The 19,551-nt window shown below is 40.0% G+C and overlaps 1 protein-coding gene across 1 annotated transcript in view; it reads right to left on the bottom strand.

Annotated features, from left to right (window-relative positions):
• Window positions 1–19,551, bottom strand: part of celsr3 (cadherin, EGF LAG seven-pass G-type receptor 3) — a 232,178-nt gene that overhangs the window by 51,936 nt on the left and 160,691 nt on the right. The window contains exons 20-24 of the mRNA XM_048606305.1: window positions 19,393–19,542; window positions 18,907–19,084; window positions 17,173–17,340; window positions 5,251–5,377; window positions 3,184–3,390 (exon numbers count right to left, since the gene is read on the bottom strand). Coding sequence (XP_048462262.1) covers window positions 3,184–3,390; window positions 5,251–5,377; window positions 17,173–17,340; window positions 18,907–19,084; window positions 19,393–19,542 — 830 coding nt within the window. The remainder of the gene's footprint in view (window positions 1–3,183; window positions 3,391–5,250; window positions 5,378–17,172; window positions 17,341–18,906; window positions 19,085–19,392; window positions 19,543–19,551) is intronic.

Here is a 19,551-nt window from a genome sequence, read left to right on the forward strand (position 1 = left end):
ACTTGAGCATTGAAAGCCGCTTTAGACCACAAAGTATTGGTTGCAGCCAACTGGGTGTACTGGTTGTAACTGTAGCATGGGACGCAGCAGATATTTCAGATTTCAAGTTTTCTGATTAGCACAGCTGAGTTAAACACAGTAAAGACCAGCCAAATAAGAATCAGGACCTAGAATCTGCTGCCACATGGCTGGATCCTTTTACAAATGCTCTGACCTCAACTGCTTACCCAGTTCAATGATGAGCTACAATTGGCCTCTGGACAGAAGACCATCCCTGGTTTCTTCCTTAGTAACTGAATCACAGTTCTACAGACCATCAACTTGCCCAACTTCCCTACACACGCTTGTGGGCAACAGTAAAAGCCATTGCACAATTTCAGCACGCAAGTCCCTGTCAAGTCCGACGCAGGACAGCAACAGCAAGCAACCCAAACAGCTGAACACCAACATCAACAATTCTGGTCGGAGTTAATTCTGGTAAAGGATTAGCCATGTTTTGAAACATCACAACCAGTTCTCTATTTATCCTGCGTGCAACTGTAGCAATAAGCTCCCAATCTTACTTGACTCAACTTCACCCTGAGTGCAACACCTAGGTCCTTACCTATCCAGTTCAACTCAACCTTTAGTCAAATCAGTGTTCATGCCAAATTTTGAAGGTAGGAAATGTCCAATACTACCATCACATTACCAGACTATGTCCTGTCCCACCAACAGGACAGACTCACCACAGTGGCATATATTTGTGAGGGCGTGGGCCTAGTAGTCATTAACATTAACTCCATATACCAAGAAGTCTCAGGTTTTTGAAGAAGTGTCAAAGAGGACTGATGAAGGCAGTATGGTGGACGTGATCTAAATGGACTTTAGTAAGGCATTTGACAAGATTCCTCATGGTAGACTGGTTAGCAAGTTTAGATCACATGGAATGCAGGGAGAACTAGCTATTTGGATTCAGAACTGGCTCAAAGCTAGAAGACACAGGGTGGTGATGGAGGGTTGCTTTTCAAACTGGAGGCTTGTGACCAGCGATGTGCTGCAAGGATCGGTGCTGGATCCACTGCTTTGCATGATTTATACAAATAATTTGAATGTGAACACAGGAGGTACGGTTAGTAAGTTTGCAGATGACACCAAAAAGTGAGGTGTAGTGGACAGCAAAGAAGGTTACCTCAGAGTACAATGGGATCTCGATCAGAAGGGCCAATGGGCTGTGGAGTCATCAAGATAATATTTGATCAAGCGTGGAGTCAAGGATTCCTCAGATAATTCGTGTTCAAATACAGTAATACCTGGATAAATTTCAGTCCTGGGCTGATGAATATCAAGTGACCTTTATGCCACGCAAGTGCAAGGCAATGTCCATCTCCAATCTCCACCATGACCGAATCCAACCATCTCCCCTTGATGGTATTACCATCACTTGATGTTCTGCTAACAACTTCCTTGTGTGGCGACAGGGTTACCTTTGACCAGAAATTGAACTAGACCAGTCAAATAAAAACTATGGTTACAGGAGCAGGTCAGATGCTCAGTAGTTCAGTGGTGACCCCTCAAAGCCTGTTCATCATCAATATGGCACAGATCAGTTATGCCGTGGAACACCCCTCATTTACCTGGATAAGTGCAGCTCCAATAATGTTCAAAAGAATTAAAAGTATCCAGGACAAGAAGCCTGCTTGATTGGAATCCCATATAGTGACTCAAACAGTCATTCCTTCTGCCACGAAGGCACAGTAGCAGCAGTTTGCATCATCTACAAATGCAGTGCAACAAATCACTAAGGCTTGTTAGACAGTATCTTCCAAACCAGCGACAAGCTTACTACCGAGAAGAACAAGGGTAGCAGATACATGGCAACACTGCAACTTGCATGTTTCCCTTCAAGCCACAGACAATCCTGACTTGGAACTATATCACTGGATCAAAATCCTGGTACCCTCTTCCTAACAACACTGCAGGTCTTCCTGCACCACATGGATTCCAGCAGTTCAAGTCAGCAGCTGCTCACCGTTACCTACTTATGGGCATTTAGGAATTGGCAATAAATGCTGGTCTAGCCAGCATTACTTAAGTGCAGTGAACAATAAAAAGCACCATTTGGGAGTAATTAAAAAGCAGCAATGTTTAAACCTTCCAATGTAACTAACGTTTATGTTATTGATTACTTAACCATTTTCATGCAGATTGTTCTTCATGTTTGTGCAGTGTGACAACAGATCTGACTGCTTTGTTTAATACTCATGTAATTCAAGAACTAATGCAACTCACCCTGCCCATGTATTACATTTTTCTTTCCCTTTACCTCCCATCCCACTCCTGGTTTGCCTGCTCCCCTAAATCTGAATACAAAGTTTCAATGGTTCCATTGGAAGTTTAGGTCCTAGCCTCCCACTAAACCGTCCATTATCAGGGTTTCACCATCTATTGTCTAAAAATGCACTTTAACAGATCTTCCATTCCTTCATGCATGGCAAAAAGATGACAGGTGTCCCAGCCACCCCTACATTTCCAGACAGGAAGTCATTTTTATTTTTGCTGAGTAGGGATTTGCTTCCCAGCTGTGCCACCAATGTTTCCTTTAAACTGAATAGATGCCACACAGAGATTCCTCTGTGTTTCTGCGCATACCAATTAGTATGCTGATACATTGACTTCTGGTTTCAAAAAGAGGTGTCTGCAACAAAAAGAAGAGGGAGTATTGTTTTCCACCTGTGGAGCGGAAAAAAAGAGTGTTCTCAAGAAAGACAGTCAGAGTGCTAGAGAAGGAAAAGGAGTGAGAGGTACAGGGTGATAGAGTTAAAAGGAGAAAAAGTGAGAAAGACAAAGGAAGAAACATAAAAGTATAGGGAATAATCACAGAATGAGGAAGATAATGAGATTTGTGTGATAAAGGGCTGTAGATAAGAGAACAGAGAAAAAAAAAACAGGACAAAGAGTGGCCCACAAATGACACAATAAAAGGGAAAGAACCTGAAGCAAAGTCAAGCAGATAGACAGTTACAGGAAGACAGACGATTAAAAAATTCCACAGATAATGCCACAGGAAATTAACTTGTTCTATTCAAAGTAGAGACACATACCTCTTTGCATAACTCCAAAGTACTAATATTTCTATGTGCTCTGTGAAGGTTCAATGACCGTGGGACATATATGGTTCTGGAAACTAGCTTCCTTCCTTACCTGATTCTCTGTTTGATTAATTCCCAAAAGGAAGACAAGCTCTGCACAGAAGATGGCCGCTGCAATGTTGCAATGGATACCACGAGTGTTGGATTTGAGTCCATTTAGACAGGTCAGGATGAAGAAAGTCAAAAGCAGTGCCACAAGAGACACACTGATAGTTGAATAGGTGACGATCGCCAAGGTCTCCAGATCTCCTTCCAGCTGCTACAGGGAACATTGATAAAAATGAATGCTTACACGTTGCCAGAACACAAGGAAGTGCACTTTATGAAAAGACCACTTGTTATCATCTTGACTGTTCTTTCCAAAGAAGCTCTCTTATTTTGCACCCAGTCTTTCCAATGTATTTTAATTTATTTCAAGAATGAGACAGGAGTGCCTCCAGCTTCGTTGAAACTGGTTCACTCAGCACAGCCGTTGGACTTAATTAAAATCAAAAGAACTGCAGATGCTGTAAATCAGTAAGAAAAACATATGTTGCTAGAAAAGTTGAGCAGATCTGGCAGCATCTGCGAAGAGAAATCAGAGTTAATGTTTTGGGTCCAGTGACCCTTCCTCAGAACTCAGGTGTGAACCAAGACCATATCATCTAGTCCATTCATCATTAAGAAGGATGCAAAGGCTTTAATAAATTCAGCCCATATTCTCTTGAATTTAGAAGAATGATAGGGGTAGATAGGGTGGACACAGAGAATGATTTTTCTGGTCAGGGGATCCAAATCGTGCATGTCAGAATAAGCAGCCAATTACTTCGAACTGAGGAGAAATGACCTTCACTCAAAGGGTTGTGAATTTTTGAAATTCTCTACACTGAAGGCTCGTAGATACTCCATCATCGATTACATTTCTTGCTGGCATAAAGATTTTTGGCTTGTCAGGGAATCAAAGGATAAATGGAGCGGGCACGATATTGGGAATATCACAATGTGCAGCAGAGTGATGGGCAGTGTGGTCTGTTTCTGTTCCTATCACTTGTGTTCTTATTAAAAGAGTATGCAGAAAGGATTGACAAGAATGACTCCAGGAATGAGGAACTTCATTTATGCAGACAGGTTGGAGAAACTAAGACCTCTTCCAAGGAGAGAAGGTTGGAAGGGTTTTGATGGTGATATTCAAAATTGGGAGGTATGTTGGTAGTGAGGGACTAACTGTTCCCATGCTCAAAGGATTGAAAATCAGATGGTTTAAATTTAAGGTAATCAGCAAAAGAAGCTACGAGGAGGATTTTCTTTTCATGCAGCGTGTAGTTGGATTTAGAATACACTTCCCGAGACCATGCTGGAAGCACGTCCAATCAGGGCATTTAAAAGAGAATTGAATAATTATCTGAAAAGGGTTGTAGGGAAAAGGCAGAAGAATGGAACCAGGTGAATTTCTTGGCAATTAAAACAGCTGTCACTAAAAGTAAGTGCTTAATTATTTTTTACCATCCTTCTTGGCATGCTATGACTCACCTTTGTAGCAGGTGGGATTTGATCCCATACCTTCTGGCTCAGAGGCAAAAGTTTGTTAAAAACAGCTTTGCTCTCCCAGTCACTGGCTGTTGTCAAACTCTGAAGCTTGCTGCATCCAGAACGCACCATCTTTTAAACATGAACTCCAGTTCATGGATAATAACATTACAAAGTCTTATCCTGGGGCTAAGCATCTTTTGAAAATATTTATACTTGCAAATTTTTAATAATATTACTTGTTTCCAGTATTCCAGAAATACTGTACAGATTTCCAAAATCTAAAAGCAAAGACAGACACAACTTATTTTTAAACCTGAACTGAGAGGTGAAAAGCACTTAATATCTGCTGCTGGACAATTTGGTTTCTTATAATTACAGTCCCGTTGAAAAAGAACAGATAGTATATGTTTTCCTGTTGATTCCTTTCTTCCATAACTCTAGAAATTAGTACAATTTAATATCACCCAGTAATGATCAAATATTTATTTTGTGAAAATTTGGGGCCTTCTTAAGGAGTACTATAACTCTTAAGCAAAATGCTATACATAACGTGCTATATCTCTTGAGAAAAATGTTTTGTACTGATAATCAACGCTTTGATGATGCTTACCTCACGATGTGAAATGTCCATGAGAACTCCAAAGATGCCAAGCTGTGAACACTGACATCGGACGTGGGTGGTGTTTCGGTGAACAAGGTCACAATCCTTTGCTGTCCAAGTGCCAGCTGGTTCAGATCTGCAAGAGAATGTGACTATTGGTTGGATAAGTCTTTGATGTCTGTGGTCGATATAGCATTCAGAAGCCAAGTCCAGGCAGGGTGAAACAGTCTCTTTTGTTTCTCTTCCACCTGGAAATACAAAATTAAGGCCTGGAAAATTGAAAACGAGACACCCTATTCACTTATCAAAACACAATTTTGTTTTAAATTTGTCATGCAAATTTAAACTTTCTGTTCTTTCAGTTTAAAGTCATCCTCTAATAAAATATCACATAGTGAAACCATTGTAGGCCAGGTTTTTGTTAATTATTAGCCCTTAACGAACAGGTTAGAATTGACAGCAGCCAGAGTGATTGGATGCCATCACATCAGCACCTGTAAATCAATGTGTGTGCAGTCCATTGCATCCTGAACCTCTGAAAACCCTGCTAGCTTGACAAAGGTGTAAGCCATCTTTCTCCCTCTTTTAAATTACAGCATATCAATGTTCACCCTCATGAACAGCAGACAGCAGCCTGACAGATATCAGATGGACAGCCTGCTGGTGTCCAGAGGAAGTTGCTCATTGCCACTGTCACTTTAGCAACAGCTATGGCATCACTGTCCTTGTCCTGCTCAAAGGTTGAAGATTAGTCGATTTTCAAAAGCACCTCCTGAGTAAAACAAAATCATATACACCATTCCTCACTAAGGTTGAGGCCGAGGAGGACAGAAGCCACAGAACCCATGACTGGGGGCAAGTAGTCTGTGAAAATCCCTTAGAGTGAGAACCAAGGCCTTCATTCCACGTAACATTACATACTGTTGATTTCACCATCTTTAAGTGACAGCAGAAAATTCACAGCACTTTTACTAACTCAACAGTAGTGGGCAGAAACCTATCTGCAGGCATTTGATGATTTCTTTAAAGATCACTGGTGGGGTATCATTCCTGCTGAATGCAAGTTCAGCAATGCAAGGTTAAGACTGAACCTTAAATGGAGATGAGTTTAAAAGTGGCACTGCTACTGTCAAATTCAAATGACATGCTGATTTGTGCCATCATCTGTCGTCTCTGCTCACTTCCAGTGCACAGTCCCACAAGGCTTCATCAAAATGTCATCTAGTACTGTCTGTACCAGAAATGAGCACGATCCATTCTGCACCTGTAAACACAGTGATGATACTGAAATAACGTTTTGCATAGATCAAGGCCAATGGAATTCTACTGTACCAACAAACACGAAAAAAAGAGAAAGAAGTTGAAAAGGCAGGACAGTCACCAGGGTACGTTTTGAAGCAGAAAACATTCTCAGCCAACAAAAGGCTAAAACTTAGAATTAGAATTCAGGTATAAAACCAGAAGGTTCAAAATGAGCTGGAATCTCAAAAACCAAAACAGTAACTGCCACGATTTAAACCACTATAAGCAGCTTAAGGAACAAAATCAGTCACTGGCTAATCAGGAACAAAACGTGGCTGTAGTGCATCAGGATAAGAAAATTTTGGAACAGCAACTGCAGTTTATATACGAAAACTTGACAACAACCACCCCCCGCCCAAAGACAAAATCAACTGACAAGATCTAGACCTATCAGTAAATTACCTATACCTTCTAGCAACATGCAGGCTCACTTGATATTGTAAATAGATAAACTTTCTTTTGGAAAGGAAGTAGATGTTATTTGTCTATCTTGCTTCTAAGAAACTTGATCTTCATGGATTCTATGTGTTGTGTATAAACAATCGTGCAACTCTTCAATAAAAACAAAGAACTGCTAATGCTGGAAATCAGAAACACAAACAGAAATTGCTAGAAAAACTCAGCAGATCTGGCAGTATCTGTGCAGAGAAAGCAGAGTCAATGTTTCGAGTCTAGAGATCCTGCTTCACCTTCCTCTCCAAAAATGCTGTCGGACCTGCTGAGATTTTCCATCAACTTCTGTTTGTGTTGCAACATTTCCTTGCAGTTAATCTGCTTTATGTCTGAAAGCTGCATGCGCAAAAATGTCTTTTTGATATAATGCTTGGTTCAAATTTTGAAATGTGTTTTACTGTTTTAAATAAAGCAAACAATGAAGTTAATCAATTTTTGATGTCTGAATGCTTATTAGACTATTGTCGTGAACATGACTCAAACCGGTTTTCATTCACTTCAAACACTTAATGAAAAACAGACGGACAATAAATGTACTTTGAAAATAAACATCACCTAAAATAAATGCATGTGCTTGTCACACTGGAAACAGCTCTTGTATTTCATAGCATTGCCACTCCCTTGATTCAATTACTGCTGTGTACCTTATGTGCAGCCATTTTCACAGAAAACCATAAGACATAGGAGCAGAATTAAGCCATTCAGCCCATCGAGTCTACTCTGCCATTTGATCATGGCTGATATGTTTCTCAACCCCATTCTCCTGCTTGCTCCCTGTAACCCTTGATTCCTTTACTAATCAATAACCTATCTTAATTACACTCAATTATTTGGCCTCCATACCCCTCTGCGGTAATGAGTTCCACAGACTCACCACCCTCTGGTGGAAGAAATTACTCCTCATCTCAGTTCTAAAGTGTTGTCCCCTCACTCTGAGGCTGTGGCCTAGGTCCTAATCTCTTCTATGAGTGGAACATCTTCTCCACATCCACTCTATCCAGGACTCTCAGTATTCTGTAAATTTCAATGTAAATCCCCCCCTCATCCTTCTAAACTCCATCCAATACAGACCCACAGTCCTCAACTGCTCCCCATATGACAAGCCCTTCATCCCCGGGATTATTCTCGAAAACCTCATCCGCCAGTACATCCATGCCTAGATACGGGGCCCAAAACTGCTTGTAATATTCCAAATTAGTTCTGACCAGAGCCTTATACAGACTCAGCAGTAAATTTTTGCACTGGTATTCTAAACACTTTTGAAATGAATGCCAACATTGCATTTGTCAACTGAACTTGCATGTTAACGTTAAGAGAATCCTGAACTAGGACTCTCAAGCCCCTTTGTGCTTCAGATTCCCAAAATCTTTCCCCGTTTAGAAAACAGTCTACACTTCTATCCTTCCTACCAAAACGCGTGACATCAGAATTTCTCACATTGTATTCCATCTGACACTTCTTTGCCCAATCTCCTAGCCTGTCCAAGTCCTTCTGCAGCCTCCCCAATTCCTCAACATGCTTGTCCTTCCACCTACCTTTGTGTCATCTGGCACAATGTCCTGAGTTCCTTCAGCCAATTGTTAACATATAGCATGAATAGTTGTGGTCTCAACGCTGACCCTGAGGAACTCCATTAGGCCCTGCGGCACCTTATCATAGGCCTTCTGGGAATCCAAACCACTAGCTCTCCTTTGTCTAACTCACTTGTTACCTCCTCAAAGAATTCTAACAGATTTGTCAGGCATAACCTCCTCTTGAGGAGCCATTTTAGCCCTTTTATACCAGGCATTTCCCCAAGTACTCAGCAATCTCATCCTTAATAAAAGATTCTAAAATCTTACCAACAACTAAGGTCAGGCTAACCATACTATGGGTTTCTGTCTCTGCCTCCATCCAATCTTAAATAGGCATGTTACCTTAGTCATTTTACAGTTCTCTGGGACCCTCCCTGACTCCAGTGATTCCAGAATCTCCTCAGCTATCTCCTTCAGAACTCTACTCCAGTGTCCAATGTCCACTCTTATCTTTTAGATACCTAAAAAAATTCTTGAAATCTTCTTTTATATTTCGAGAGAGCTTATGCTCATATTTTATCTTCTGCCCGCTTATTGCTGCTTTAGTTATCCTCTTCTGGTTTATAAAGCCTACCAAAACCGCTGGCTTTCCACTGATCTTCACCACATTGTGTGGTGTTTCTTTTGCTTTTATGCTGTCTCTGACCTCCCTTGTCAGTCATGGTTGCCTCATCCTCCCATTAGCATGTTTTCTCTTCCCTAACATGAATTTCTGCTGTGCCTCCCAAATTACCCCTAACCATTATTGCTCCACCATCTTCCCTGCTAGGTTCCTCCTTCCAACCAACTCTGGCCAGCTCCTCCCTCACATCTTTACAGTTACCTTTACTCAATTGTAATACCGTTACATCCGATGCAATCTTCTCCCTTTTAAACTGCAGGATGAATTCAATCATGTTATGGACAGTGCCCTCTAGGGGTTCCTTCACCTTCAACTCCCGAATCAAGTCTGCCTCACTAAATCCAGGATTGCCTGTTCCCTACCACAAACTGCTCCAAAAAAACTCTCTCATAGACATTCCACAAATTCCTCTTCTTAAGATCTGCTACCAACCTCATTATTCCATCCATTTGCATATTGAAATCCCCCATGTTTATTGTAATACAGGTATTTCAACTATAATGTGTATTTCATTAATGTAAATTGGCTGTAGTACAATTGATGAATAGTAGACACTGGATAACAGAAACTTTCTACTGTACAGTATAGTGATTTTCTATAGCAATTTTCCATTAACATGTTTTTCTATGGCGATTTTCTATAGAGCAACTGTTGTGTTACAGGAGAAATACCTGTAGTGCCTTTCTTACATGCTTTTTCTATTGTTATGAAGCAGAGGTCGACCCCCCCCGATAATTAAAACCGAAACATCCAGAGAGGCTTGACTCGCCGCCTTGGTCGAATTCTTTTGTCAGGAATATTAATTAAGAGTGCCGCTGTGCCTTTATCTAGATAATGCTTTCTTTAAGTGCTGAGAGCCGGTCTCTTAGGAGATGGCAGTTCACTCTCTGCCAATTTTGTAACAGTGCCCATCTTTTATACCCTTGACAACATATTAATTTCTTACAATGGGATTGGTCCTATGTTGTCAAAACCATCAGATTTAAATTTAATTGGTTTTTACCATCTAGGTGTCTGGTTTAAATTAATTGGCTAAATTCAAACTTGTTGCCTGGATAACAAAAACGTGGCTTGGACTGCTAACTACGATGCAAATGTTACAATTCAGATGCTCTGTGCATCTGCAAACCACAAGCTGCCCATAGACACTATCTTTTTCTCTCCAAAGCTAGAAAAAGCACATCATCTTTTAAACAGACCACACACTGCTTTCTCCGCCTATCATTTTATAAACATCAATATTTTACAAACACTAAATTCTAATGTCCTGCCTTCCAATCCACAAGTACTCTACCTGACTTTGCAACACTATCTCCTGATTCATTTTCTTTCCCACATCCTTAACTCTAAGTACACAGATTCTATGGCTACATATAATTTCCTGTTATTGATTTAATTTAATTTCTTACTAAAAAGGTAAGCCCGCACCCTCTGCCCATCTGACTGTCCTTTCAATAGAACGTGTATCCTTGGACATTTAGTTCCCAGCCCTTATCCCTTGCAGTCAAATAATGAACTGCCAGAGGAAGTGGTGGAGGCTGGTACAATTACAACATTTGAAAAGCATCTGGATGGGTATATGAATTGGAAGGGTTGAGGGGGATAGGGGCCAAATGCTGGCAAATGGGACTAGATTCATTTAGGATATCTGGTGAGCATGGACAAGTTGGAGCAAACGCTATGTTTCCGTGCTATACAACTCCATAACTCTATGGCATCATACCCACCAATTTCAACGTGCACTACAAACTCTTATCTCGTTTCCTATACCGTGTGCATTTAAGTACAACACCTTCAGTCCTGTGTTGACTGTCTCCCTTCTCATAGTTTTCCCTTTATCTGTTATGCTTGAAGTTAGATTTCTGACGTTTCCATACTCTTTGTCCTATTACTTGTTCTGGAAATTTTAACTTCTGCTGAGTCATCTCCCACTCTTTTAACAGGTACATAACAGTTATGGACTAATGTGAATCAAAAAATCTTGAAAATAGAGTCTAATTACAGTTAGAATGTATAAATTAAACTTTCTCCTCCTTTAAACAGGGCCTAGGAGAGCACAGTACACACTGCCCATGCCCCTGGAGAGGCCCAGGTGTATTGATGAGGAGCCTGACAAGCCTGATGGTCAGTACCCAAATCAGCTAATCTAGCAGATAGACCATCCTGATTACCCATCACAAGCTACTCAGCCAATGACTGCTCTCATTCTGAAGACCTGCAATCACTGGCTTCATTAACTGAGAAGGACATGCCTGATTTTCTCGTCACTCTGTTCTTGCTGACTTTGGGATCCACTCATATTCTGAAACCTGGGTGCTTTCAGCTGCTGCTTTCTTCGCTTTAGATCTGACTGGAGGCTGATGGAGCACAAGGTAAGGATTTGGGCCACTGGCCTCAACTCTACAATTAATTTGCCCCATAAAGCCCTCCCAACTTCCTCCCACAATGCTGGGTGGCCTTGGGCTGGGTTTCTTCCTCCCAACCTCCCTCAGTGGCACATGGTCCTGGGCTGCAGCCTTTAACCCCAACCTCCTCCCTCAACGGTGTGTGGCACGGCTTCTACACAGTTAGGTACATTTTAAACATGCCACTTAGGCATAAAACTCATGCTGTGGATAGGCAAATAAAAATCCTTAATTTCAAAATGGCTGGCTGGTCTAATTAATCTTATACTGGACAGCAAATTGAAAATATAGAGCTGTATAATACATCTGTTGGTCACAGTTAATAAAAAATAATATTTTCTGTTGTGATAACAATGCTTTCTTTGGATATCTAACACTATCAATTGGGAATGAGTAAGGATGTCAATATTTGTAAAGACATTTTGAGAGCTGGCGTTTTAAGCCGTTGCAGTTTTTCTTGTATCTCAACATCCACCCCACTGAACTAAATTAACCTTTTCTAGAATTAGATACTTTAGTGCAAGTATAAGGCTAGTTTTTGTCCCACTCTCAGACCCAAAGCTTTCAATGGAAATGTTCCAAATACTTTATTAGTTGCAATGGTACAGGAAGCCCTTTGTACATAGAGATCTTAATCAGTTGAATAGTTATCAGACGTAAAGCTTTGAGATTTCAAAAGTATGTTACTTATTTTTATAGCAAACGTTTTCATCAAAAAGCACTTTGAATAAAAAGAATGTTCTTCAAACATTACTTCGCTTTTAAACAGAATGGTCTCTCAGGGAATTAAGAGATATGGGGAGTGGGCAGGAGAGAGGAGTTGAACACCAAGATAGGCCATGACTGCACTGAATGGTGGATCATTTTGGACAGGCAGCATGGTCTATTCACATTTGTATCTATTGTTCTTGAATTAGCTTTATTGTCACATGCACTCCAATGAGGGCAGTAAAAAGTTTGCAATTTTGGTGCTTATGGCACCATCTTAGGTACAGATGCTTAAGAATTTAGTACAAAATTGAAAGAATAATAGATAAAAGTCTAGAATAAAGAATAAAAAGGAAAAGAAATACTCAATTTACAGTCCTTTCATCCCACTCCATGCCAGCACCTAGTCTCCGGACGGCACAGGGCCAAGTCTCTGGACCACACTGGGCTTCAAAACTCGAGGCCTCACCTCCGCTCCTCAAGGGCTTTGCTTCCCTGTGATGGCCTCCGGTCCGGGACCTGCCTCCTCCATTCCCCTCCAGGTAAGTTTAAAATGTTAAAAGCTTAAAAAAACACACTAAATAGGAAAAAAAAGAGAAAACGAACAAGGCTGTTTGGAGCAAATGAGTTCCGACTGGAGCGTCCTATTCTGCCATTTATGATATCAAGAGGTACTACTGGAGATTTAAATGTGGATGTAGGGATTATTGTAACTCTGACATGGTGATTTGAATTAAAATCTAATGACTTTCTCACACACATAATGATAGCAAATGCAGAAAAAACATTGTTAAGATGCACTTGATGATGGGTTTAATGATGCCCATCACATTTTAGTAAGAGAAATAAAAAAAAACCAGATTCATAATATTTTAACTAAAGCAATGTATTTAATCTAAATTAAAACAAATTATCATGTATGCTGGGAATCTGAAAATAATTGTGCTGGAAATACTCAGCAGGTCTCGTAGCATCTGAGAGTTAATGTGAATCTAATATGACTGCTTTTCAGATCTGAAGAGGAGAATGAGTTTAATCTATTATAATTGAACTAATGCAAATTGTAATGAGGGACTATGAAAGTTTCAAATTTAATGCAGACCTCTGCAAATAAAATTAAATGGCTATAAACAATCATCTGTGTTAGTGTGACAGAAATAAAGACTTCAGTCCCGTTCACAGCAGGTAAAAAGTACAGTTGGGAATTTGCAAGAAAAGTTTATATATTTCAGTCAATATGTACAGCAAATTAATAAATATGAGCAAAGGGTGTTAAGGAGGTAGAGATGCCAATATATCTCAGCTCAGAATATAAGCACTGTAAGGGAACAGGGCATTGCATGCTACATCAGAATGTTATAAATGGCAGAAAACAAGTGGTGCTTAAAAACAATGTACATCACTAAGCTTGTCAAAATCAGCATTTATATTAAAAGCGATTAGCTTTTATTTTTATTAGTTTCTGTTAAAGATTTCAAACAGAACTTGAAGTCAATACAAAAAAAAAGGATGATTGAGGGGGTTGGGTTAATGAGACAATTGAGAGAAAGGCTGATGGCTTTAAATGAGGAGCACAGAAGCAAGAGAAGCACCCGGGCCTGTCACTTCTTTATTTGGGCCCGTCTCCAAATTATGTCAAAACATTTACCATCATCCTACTTGACAGTCATCCATTATACACCAGGCATCGATGGGCTATTAAACAGAAAATAATTTCATTTTCCAACTGTGTCTGGCTTAAGGCTTCATACAAAGTCACATGCCAGTAAACAAGTCAATGGAACTGATTTTGACGTGCATCACTTATTCAGTAAATCTGGCTTGATGAGGTAGAGTGGGTGTATGACTGTAACAGGGGATTATGTACAGAATTACTGGCATTAGATTACTAGCCTTCTGTTGAATATATCTATTTACATTTTGTTGCAGGAAAACAGTAACAAAAATTGATGCTGGAACACTTCTGTAACCCCAATGTAAATCAAACAAGGGTCGATAAATAAAATAGGTTACTTATCAGCATTTCTGACAAAACTAATAGGAGAGATTTTCCTCCTGGAGTCACCTTGAATATCCAGCAGATGCTGCACTGCATCCAAAAGGAGATAGCAGTTTTGATGTTTGTATTCTGGACCATTTACAGCTAAAAACTGAATTTTCCTGTTATTCATGAATACATCAGTACATGGAACAATACAAAAGGCCACAGAAAGTTTGTCAGAGTTCCACAGTAGTAAAGACTTTAAGAAAAAAAAAAGTGGTTATACATTGTACACATTTACTCAATAGTTTCCTGGAGGAGCCAATTGTAATCGGCAGTAACACCTACCCACAAAACACTGATTCTATTTAGAGTGATTGTGAGAATGTAAAATCTAAGAGTTGCAAATACAGCATATATAGACTTTCATACCAATGGGAAATGATTAGGATTACAATGAAAAATGTTCACATGAAAAAGTAAAAAATTTCAGAGTGGCTTGCTGCAAATAAGTTGCCATGCTTAATTTTGATTTAAATTGTCTTTTAGTAAGCAATGCAGTACAAATGCTCATGTAAACACACCTGTCCAACTTGCACAGTGTAAATCAGATAGCAGATATTAAGCGAATGGCCGATTTAAATCCCAAATTTCAAAACAAGCATTATCGATACAATATCCAACAAAATTATCTCCTTTCTGTTCTTGGATATGAGCACTGTTCAAATCCCAACCAATTGGAGGTGTTCCATTTTATATCCAAAGCCAATCAAAATCAGAAATTGTACTTCCTCACCTTACATGTCTCAGTCTATGCAGGAAAAACTGCTTAAGGGATATGATTAAATGTTTAGGAGCAACAGTTTCATGCTGCTGTTCCTGATTTTCAAAGATATTTGTACAAATTTTAAAGTTTTCCTTAAGCTGAGTCCAAACATGTGACAAAAAGAAGAATCCAATGTCATCCAATTTAGAATGTGTTGAGGATAACCAACATTGCCCCTCCCAAGATAAAGTGAAGTTGCACACAGCTGGTAATACTTCACAAGTTGTAAAGAACTGTTACAATATTCAATGGATTGTACAGCACAGATTCCCATTTCTTTATAAAAGCAGCATTACGATTGTACGGTACCAGGGCAGGCTAACCACATAACAATTCAGGAGCAGGATGATACTGTAGGACTCAACGGAGAAGAAAAGTCTACATGAAGTGCAATCTGTACAATGACCTCCGTCACCCTCACAAGCACATTTACAAGCTGATGAATTAGACAAGGTAAGAAAACATAAGAAGATTATATTAACAGCAGGAGAGATTTAATTTGTTTATTCTTGTTTTGCATTAAACAGGTACAAGTTTGAAGAAGAATTAGGTTCTTCAAGACAGAAATAAAAAGACAGCTCAAACCCTGGGGGAAATTTGCATTCTCATTGGAGTAATTAATGGAATTATCTTCAGTGGCAGGTGGTCAGTCAAGTTGAGAATACAATACTGAATTGACTGGCTGAAAGCTTTGTCCCAGTAACCTTAGGGGTTGGGGCCAATCTTACAGTTCTTCCTCCAGCAGGCTGTCACCACCAGCCACATATTCTCTCCCCTCTCTTGTCAGCATTCGCAGATAGTGTTCTCTTCAGGACACCCTGGCCAACTCCTCCACTCCCAACATTTGCCCACAAAGCCATCCCGTGCAATCACAGAAAGTGCAACACTTGTCCGTTTACTTCTTCCCTCCTCACTATTCAAGGTCCCAGACACACTTCCCAGGTGAAGAAGCAATGTACCCTGCACCCGAGTCAATCTAGTCTACTGTATTCACTGCTCACAAAGTGGGCTTTAAAATGGGGAGACAAAATGCAGATGGGTGGGTGTTTTGCTCAACACCAATGCACTGTCCATAAAAATGACACTCAGCTTCTAGTTGTGTGTCACTTTAACACACCACTGTGTTCTTATTCCAATATTTTTGTCTCAGGTCTGCTGCAGTGCTCCAGCAAGGCTTAATGCAAGTTGGAGGAACACCTCATCTTCTTCCTAGGTATCTTACTGTCTTCAAGGACTCAACATCGAGTTTCACAATTTCAGAACATGAGCACCCTTTTCCAGTTTAATTGCTTCCCCCACATCACTGTGTCCTGTTTTGGAAGAGTTGCTCCTGGCACAGACAACACATTTTCAGACATTTACACTTCTTGTTAGCACCCAAACCAGCATTTATCTCTCTCTTGGCTTATAAGCAACCTGTTTGTTTGCTCATCCCTTTTTCCTCTCTCTCTCTTTCTCTGGGCACTGCCTCAATGTAGTCTATTCACTTTCTCCCTTCTCCCTCCACCCACATTATCAGCAAAAGTACCTTTCCCAGCTGTAGTCATTTCTGACAAAGGGCCACTGGGCTTGAAACATTAACTCTGTTTTTCTGTCTACAGATATTGCCAGATCTGACTTCCTCCAGCACTCTGTGTTTTTATTTCAGAGTTTTTCCTGTTTAGACACCTCCTTTGGACTACTGAGAAGAGTCATGATACTGTAAATACTGCAGGTCAAAAGATAAAAGGAGGAGTGATCAACCCCACTGCTTGTATTTTTGTTGTTGCACTCTGTTAACATGTTACTGAATTTTCAAACATGCATCTGACAGCAAGAACATTATGTTGCAACTGATCTAGCGTCTAAATTGCAACAACAAAATGTAGTTCTGGATTTCCTTATTAACTATTCACGATCTGTATTAATTGGTTTTGGATTTGTGCTATTTATGTGACATAGTCAATTTCTGAAGCCCAGGCATTACAATACAGGAGGAAACTTACTTAGTAACAAACTCAGGATTAGTTGCCTGTTGGGCTTTAAAAAACAATCTGACATGGACAGCTTAATGTACTTACAGACTAGAATGATTCCACTGGACACACACAGGCTTGCTGCGATTGGCAGTCTCCAGTAAACGGAATTCCAGGGTTACTGGTGGGTTTAAAGCTCCACGGACAAAGGTGTTGTTGTTGAAGATGGAGATAGTCACAATTGGAGAATTCATCACAGGATGCTTTGGAAGTCTGCAATCCAAAAGTTTTGAAGGTGTTCAATAAAGGACAGAGGCACTATGGAAAGTTTCTTCAACGTATTTCAGTTAATTGCACAAGTTTTTGTTCACACCACCCCCTGCAAGTTTCCTTCAAATGCATACTCCATCCTGACTTGCAGCAAAATCACTGTTCATTTACCATTACTGGGCCAAAATTCTGGAACTCCCTTCCTAACCACACTGCAGTTTCTCATGCATTGCAGTGGTTCAAGAAAACAGCTCAACATAACTTTCTCCAGGGCAATTAGTGATATGCAATAAAAGCTGGCTCATTTAGCAATGCTCACACCCTATGAACATTTTTTTTTTAAAATCAGAAAATAGGATGCACTGGAAGATTAGGTTTATAACTTCAGCTCTATCATCAGCAGGAAACAAACATTGTGACCAAACTTTTCCCAAAAAAGGAGCAACTGAGGGGTGAATCAGCTACTTCAGCATGTAATCAAGGCAAAACTGAGCAAGTGCAGCATTGTTAGAGGAGACTATTAGATTAAACATTAAGCAAAGTTGTCATCTGTTAATTTATGTAGATGGCAAAGGTTCCATGGTATTACTTGAAGAATAGCAGGGTAATTCGTTGAGCATTCTGATTGATGTTTTTATCCCAACCGCTTTCAACAAACAGATTAACTACTCATTTACATCAATGCCAACTGATGTGTATCAGCCAAATCTCAACCATCAGCAAAGCACTGGAAAGAATCCTCAAAAGCATTTAGTAAAAACCTTCTTACTAATGCTCAATTTAAGTTCCACCAAGATTGTTTGGCTCCCAAATGTGGTTAGAAAAGCTGAATTTCAGAACTGAAATTGCACCACACAGTCCTATTAAAACAGATGCTAATGGGGCTCAGGGAAATTCTCCAGCAGGTAGAGTTTTAAATGGCTCAAGAAATGGTTTGCTGGTTGGAGACCAATGATTTCAATCCCAGACATAACTACAAGAATTCCATAGGGCAGCATCCTAGATTCAACCAGCTCCAGCAGCTCATCAATGAACTTCCCACCATCATGAGGATAAAAGAATTATTTGTTGATGAGTGCAGACAGTAAAACATCCAGTTATTTTGGCCATTGAGTTTCTAATTCAATTTTCCAATTGCTGAGTCTCCACCATATTTGGAGAAATGGGTATGGGAGATGCTGAGGGTGGTCACGATTGATCAGCAACTCAACTAGCCATCTAAATGTTGCAGTTATTACAGCATGTCAGAGGAAGGATATTCTGTGCAAAAGATGGGGATGGGGGAAGCGTGACTGAAGTAAAACAATTTAATTGTTGGATTCTTGACTGCCAGTCCAGCACTGACTCTCTTCTTTCAAATCCTTCAACACAGGCACAGAGCAAGTTTGCACATTCCTGCTTGAAGAACAGTTTGGTCTCTAACTGAAATCTTTAGATTCAAGGAGTCACTGAAAACCAAAAACTAGCCCCCGAGAAAATCTCAGGAGCAGCCCTTGAAAAGAAAAACTATTCTTTGCCCTTTGGTACTGTAGAAACCACATCTCACCCACTTAATTACTGAACTTGTACCTTAAGTTACGGCGATCTGTGTTGAATCGGGCAGGTAATAAACTACCTAGTGTCCGATAAATAAGGAGGATCAGGATGGTCATAGTGGGCTCAGTCTCTGGTAAAATCCGTTGGTGTAAAACTTTACTAGTTTCATTCCGCACTTGGATAGAATTCTCTGCTTTGAAGGTGGGTACAGCTGCATTGACAAAGAATTGAATGAGAGATACAAACAACATTACTACAGATTGCAAAGAAAAAAAAAATTAGTCCTGATTTTAGTCCTCATGGGGTGAACAGTGTAGAGATACTGCATGTTTAATCAGGGAATCCACTGTCTTAGTAGCAAACATTGTTTATGAAATTCTATCTATTTATTATTGTTGTCCCTTGTTCAGGAATCACACCATCATACATGACGCTCATGGCCCAAGTGTATACTGACAGTCAAAGATATGTGCCCTCTTTTGAACCACAGTAGCTGTAGTTCCTGCTGTTATTGCTTACCTTTAACTTTTGATGGAAATAAAACAGATGTTGGCAGCACAATGTGCGTCTGGGCATCCCATGTAGACTGACCACGAAACAGTCTGCTGTGATAGCGAGGAAATCGCTTCCTTGTCTTTGTGCTATTCTCCACATGATCAATAGTTAGGACTGAAATCG

This window comes from Rhincodon typus, chromosome 16 (assembly GCF_021869965.1).
Source record: "Rhincodon typus isolate 14 chromosome 16, sRhiTyp1.1, whole genome shotgun sequence".
NCBI lineage: Eukaryota > Metazoa > Chordata > Chondrichthyes > Orectolobiformes > Rhincodontidae > Rhincodon > Rhincodon typus.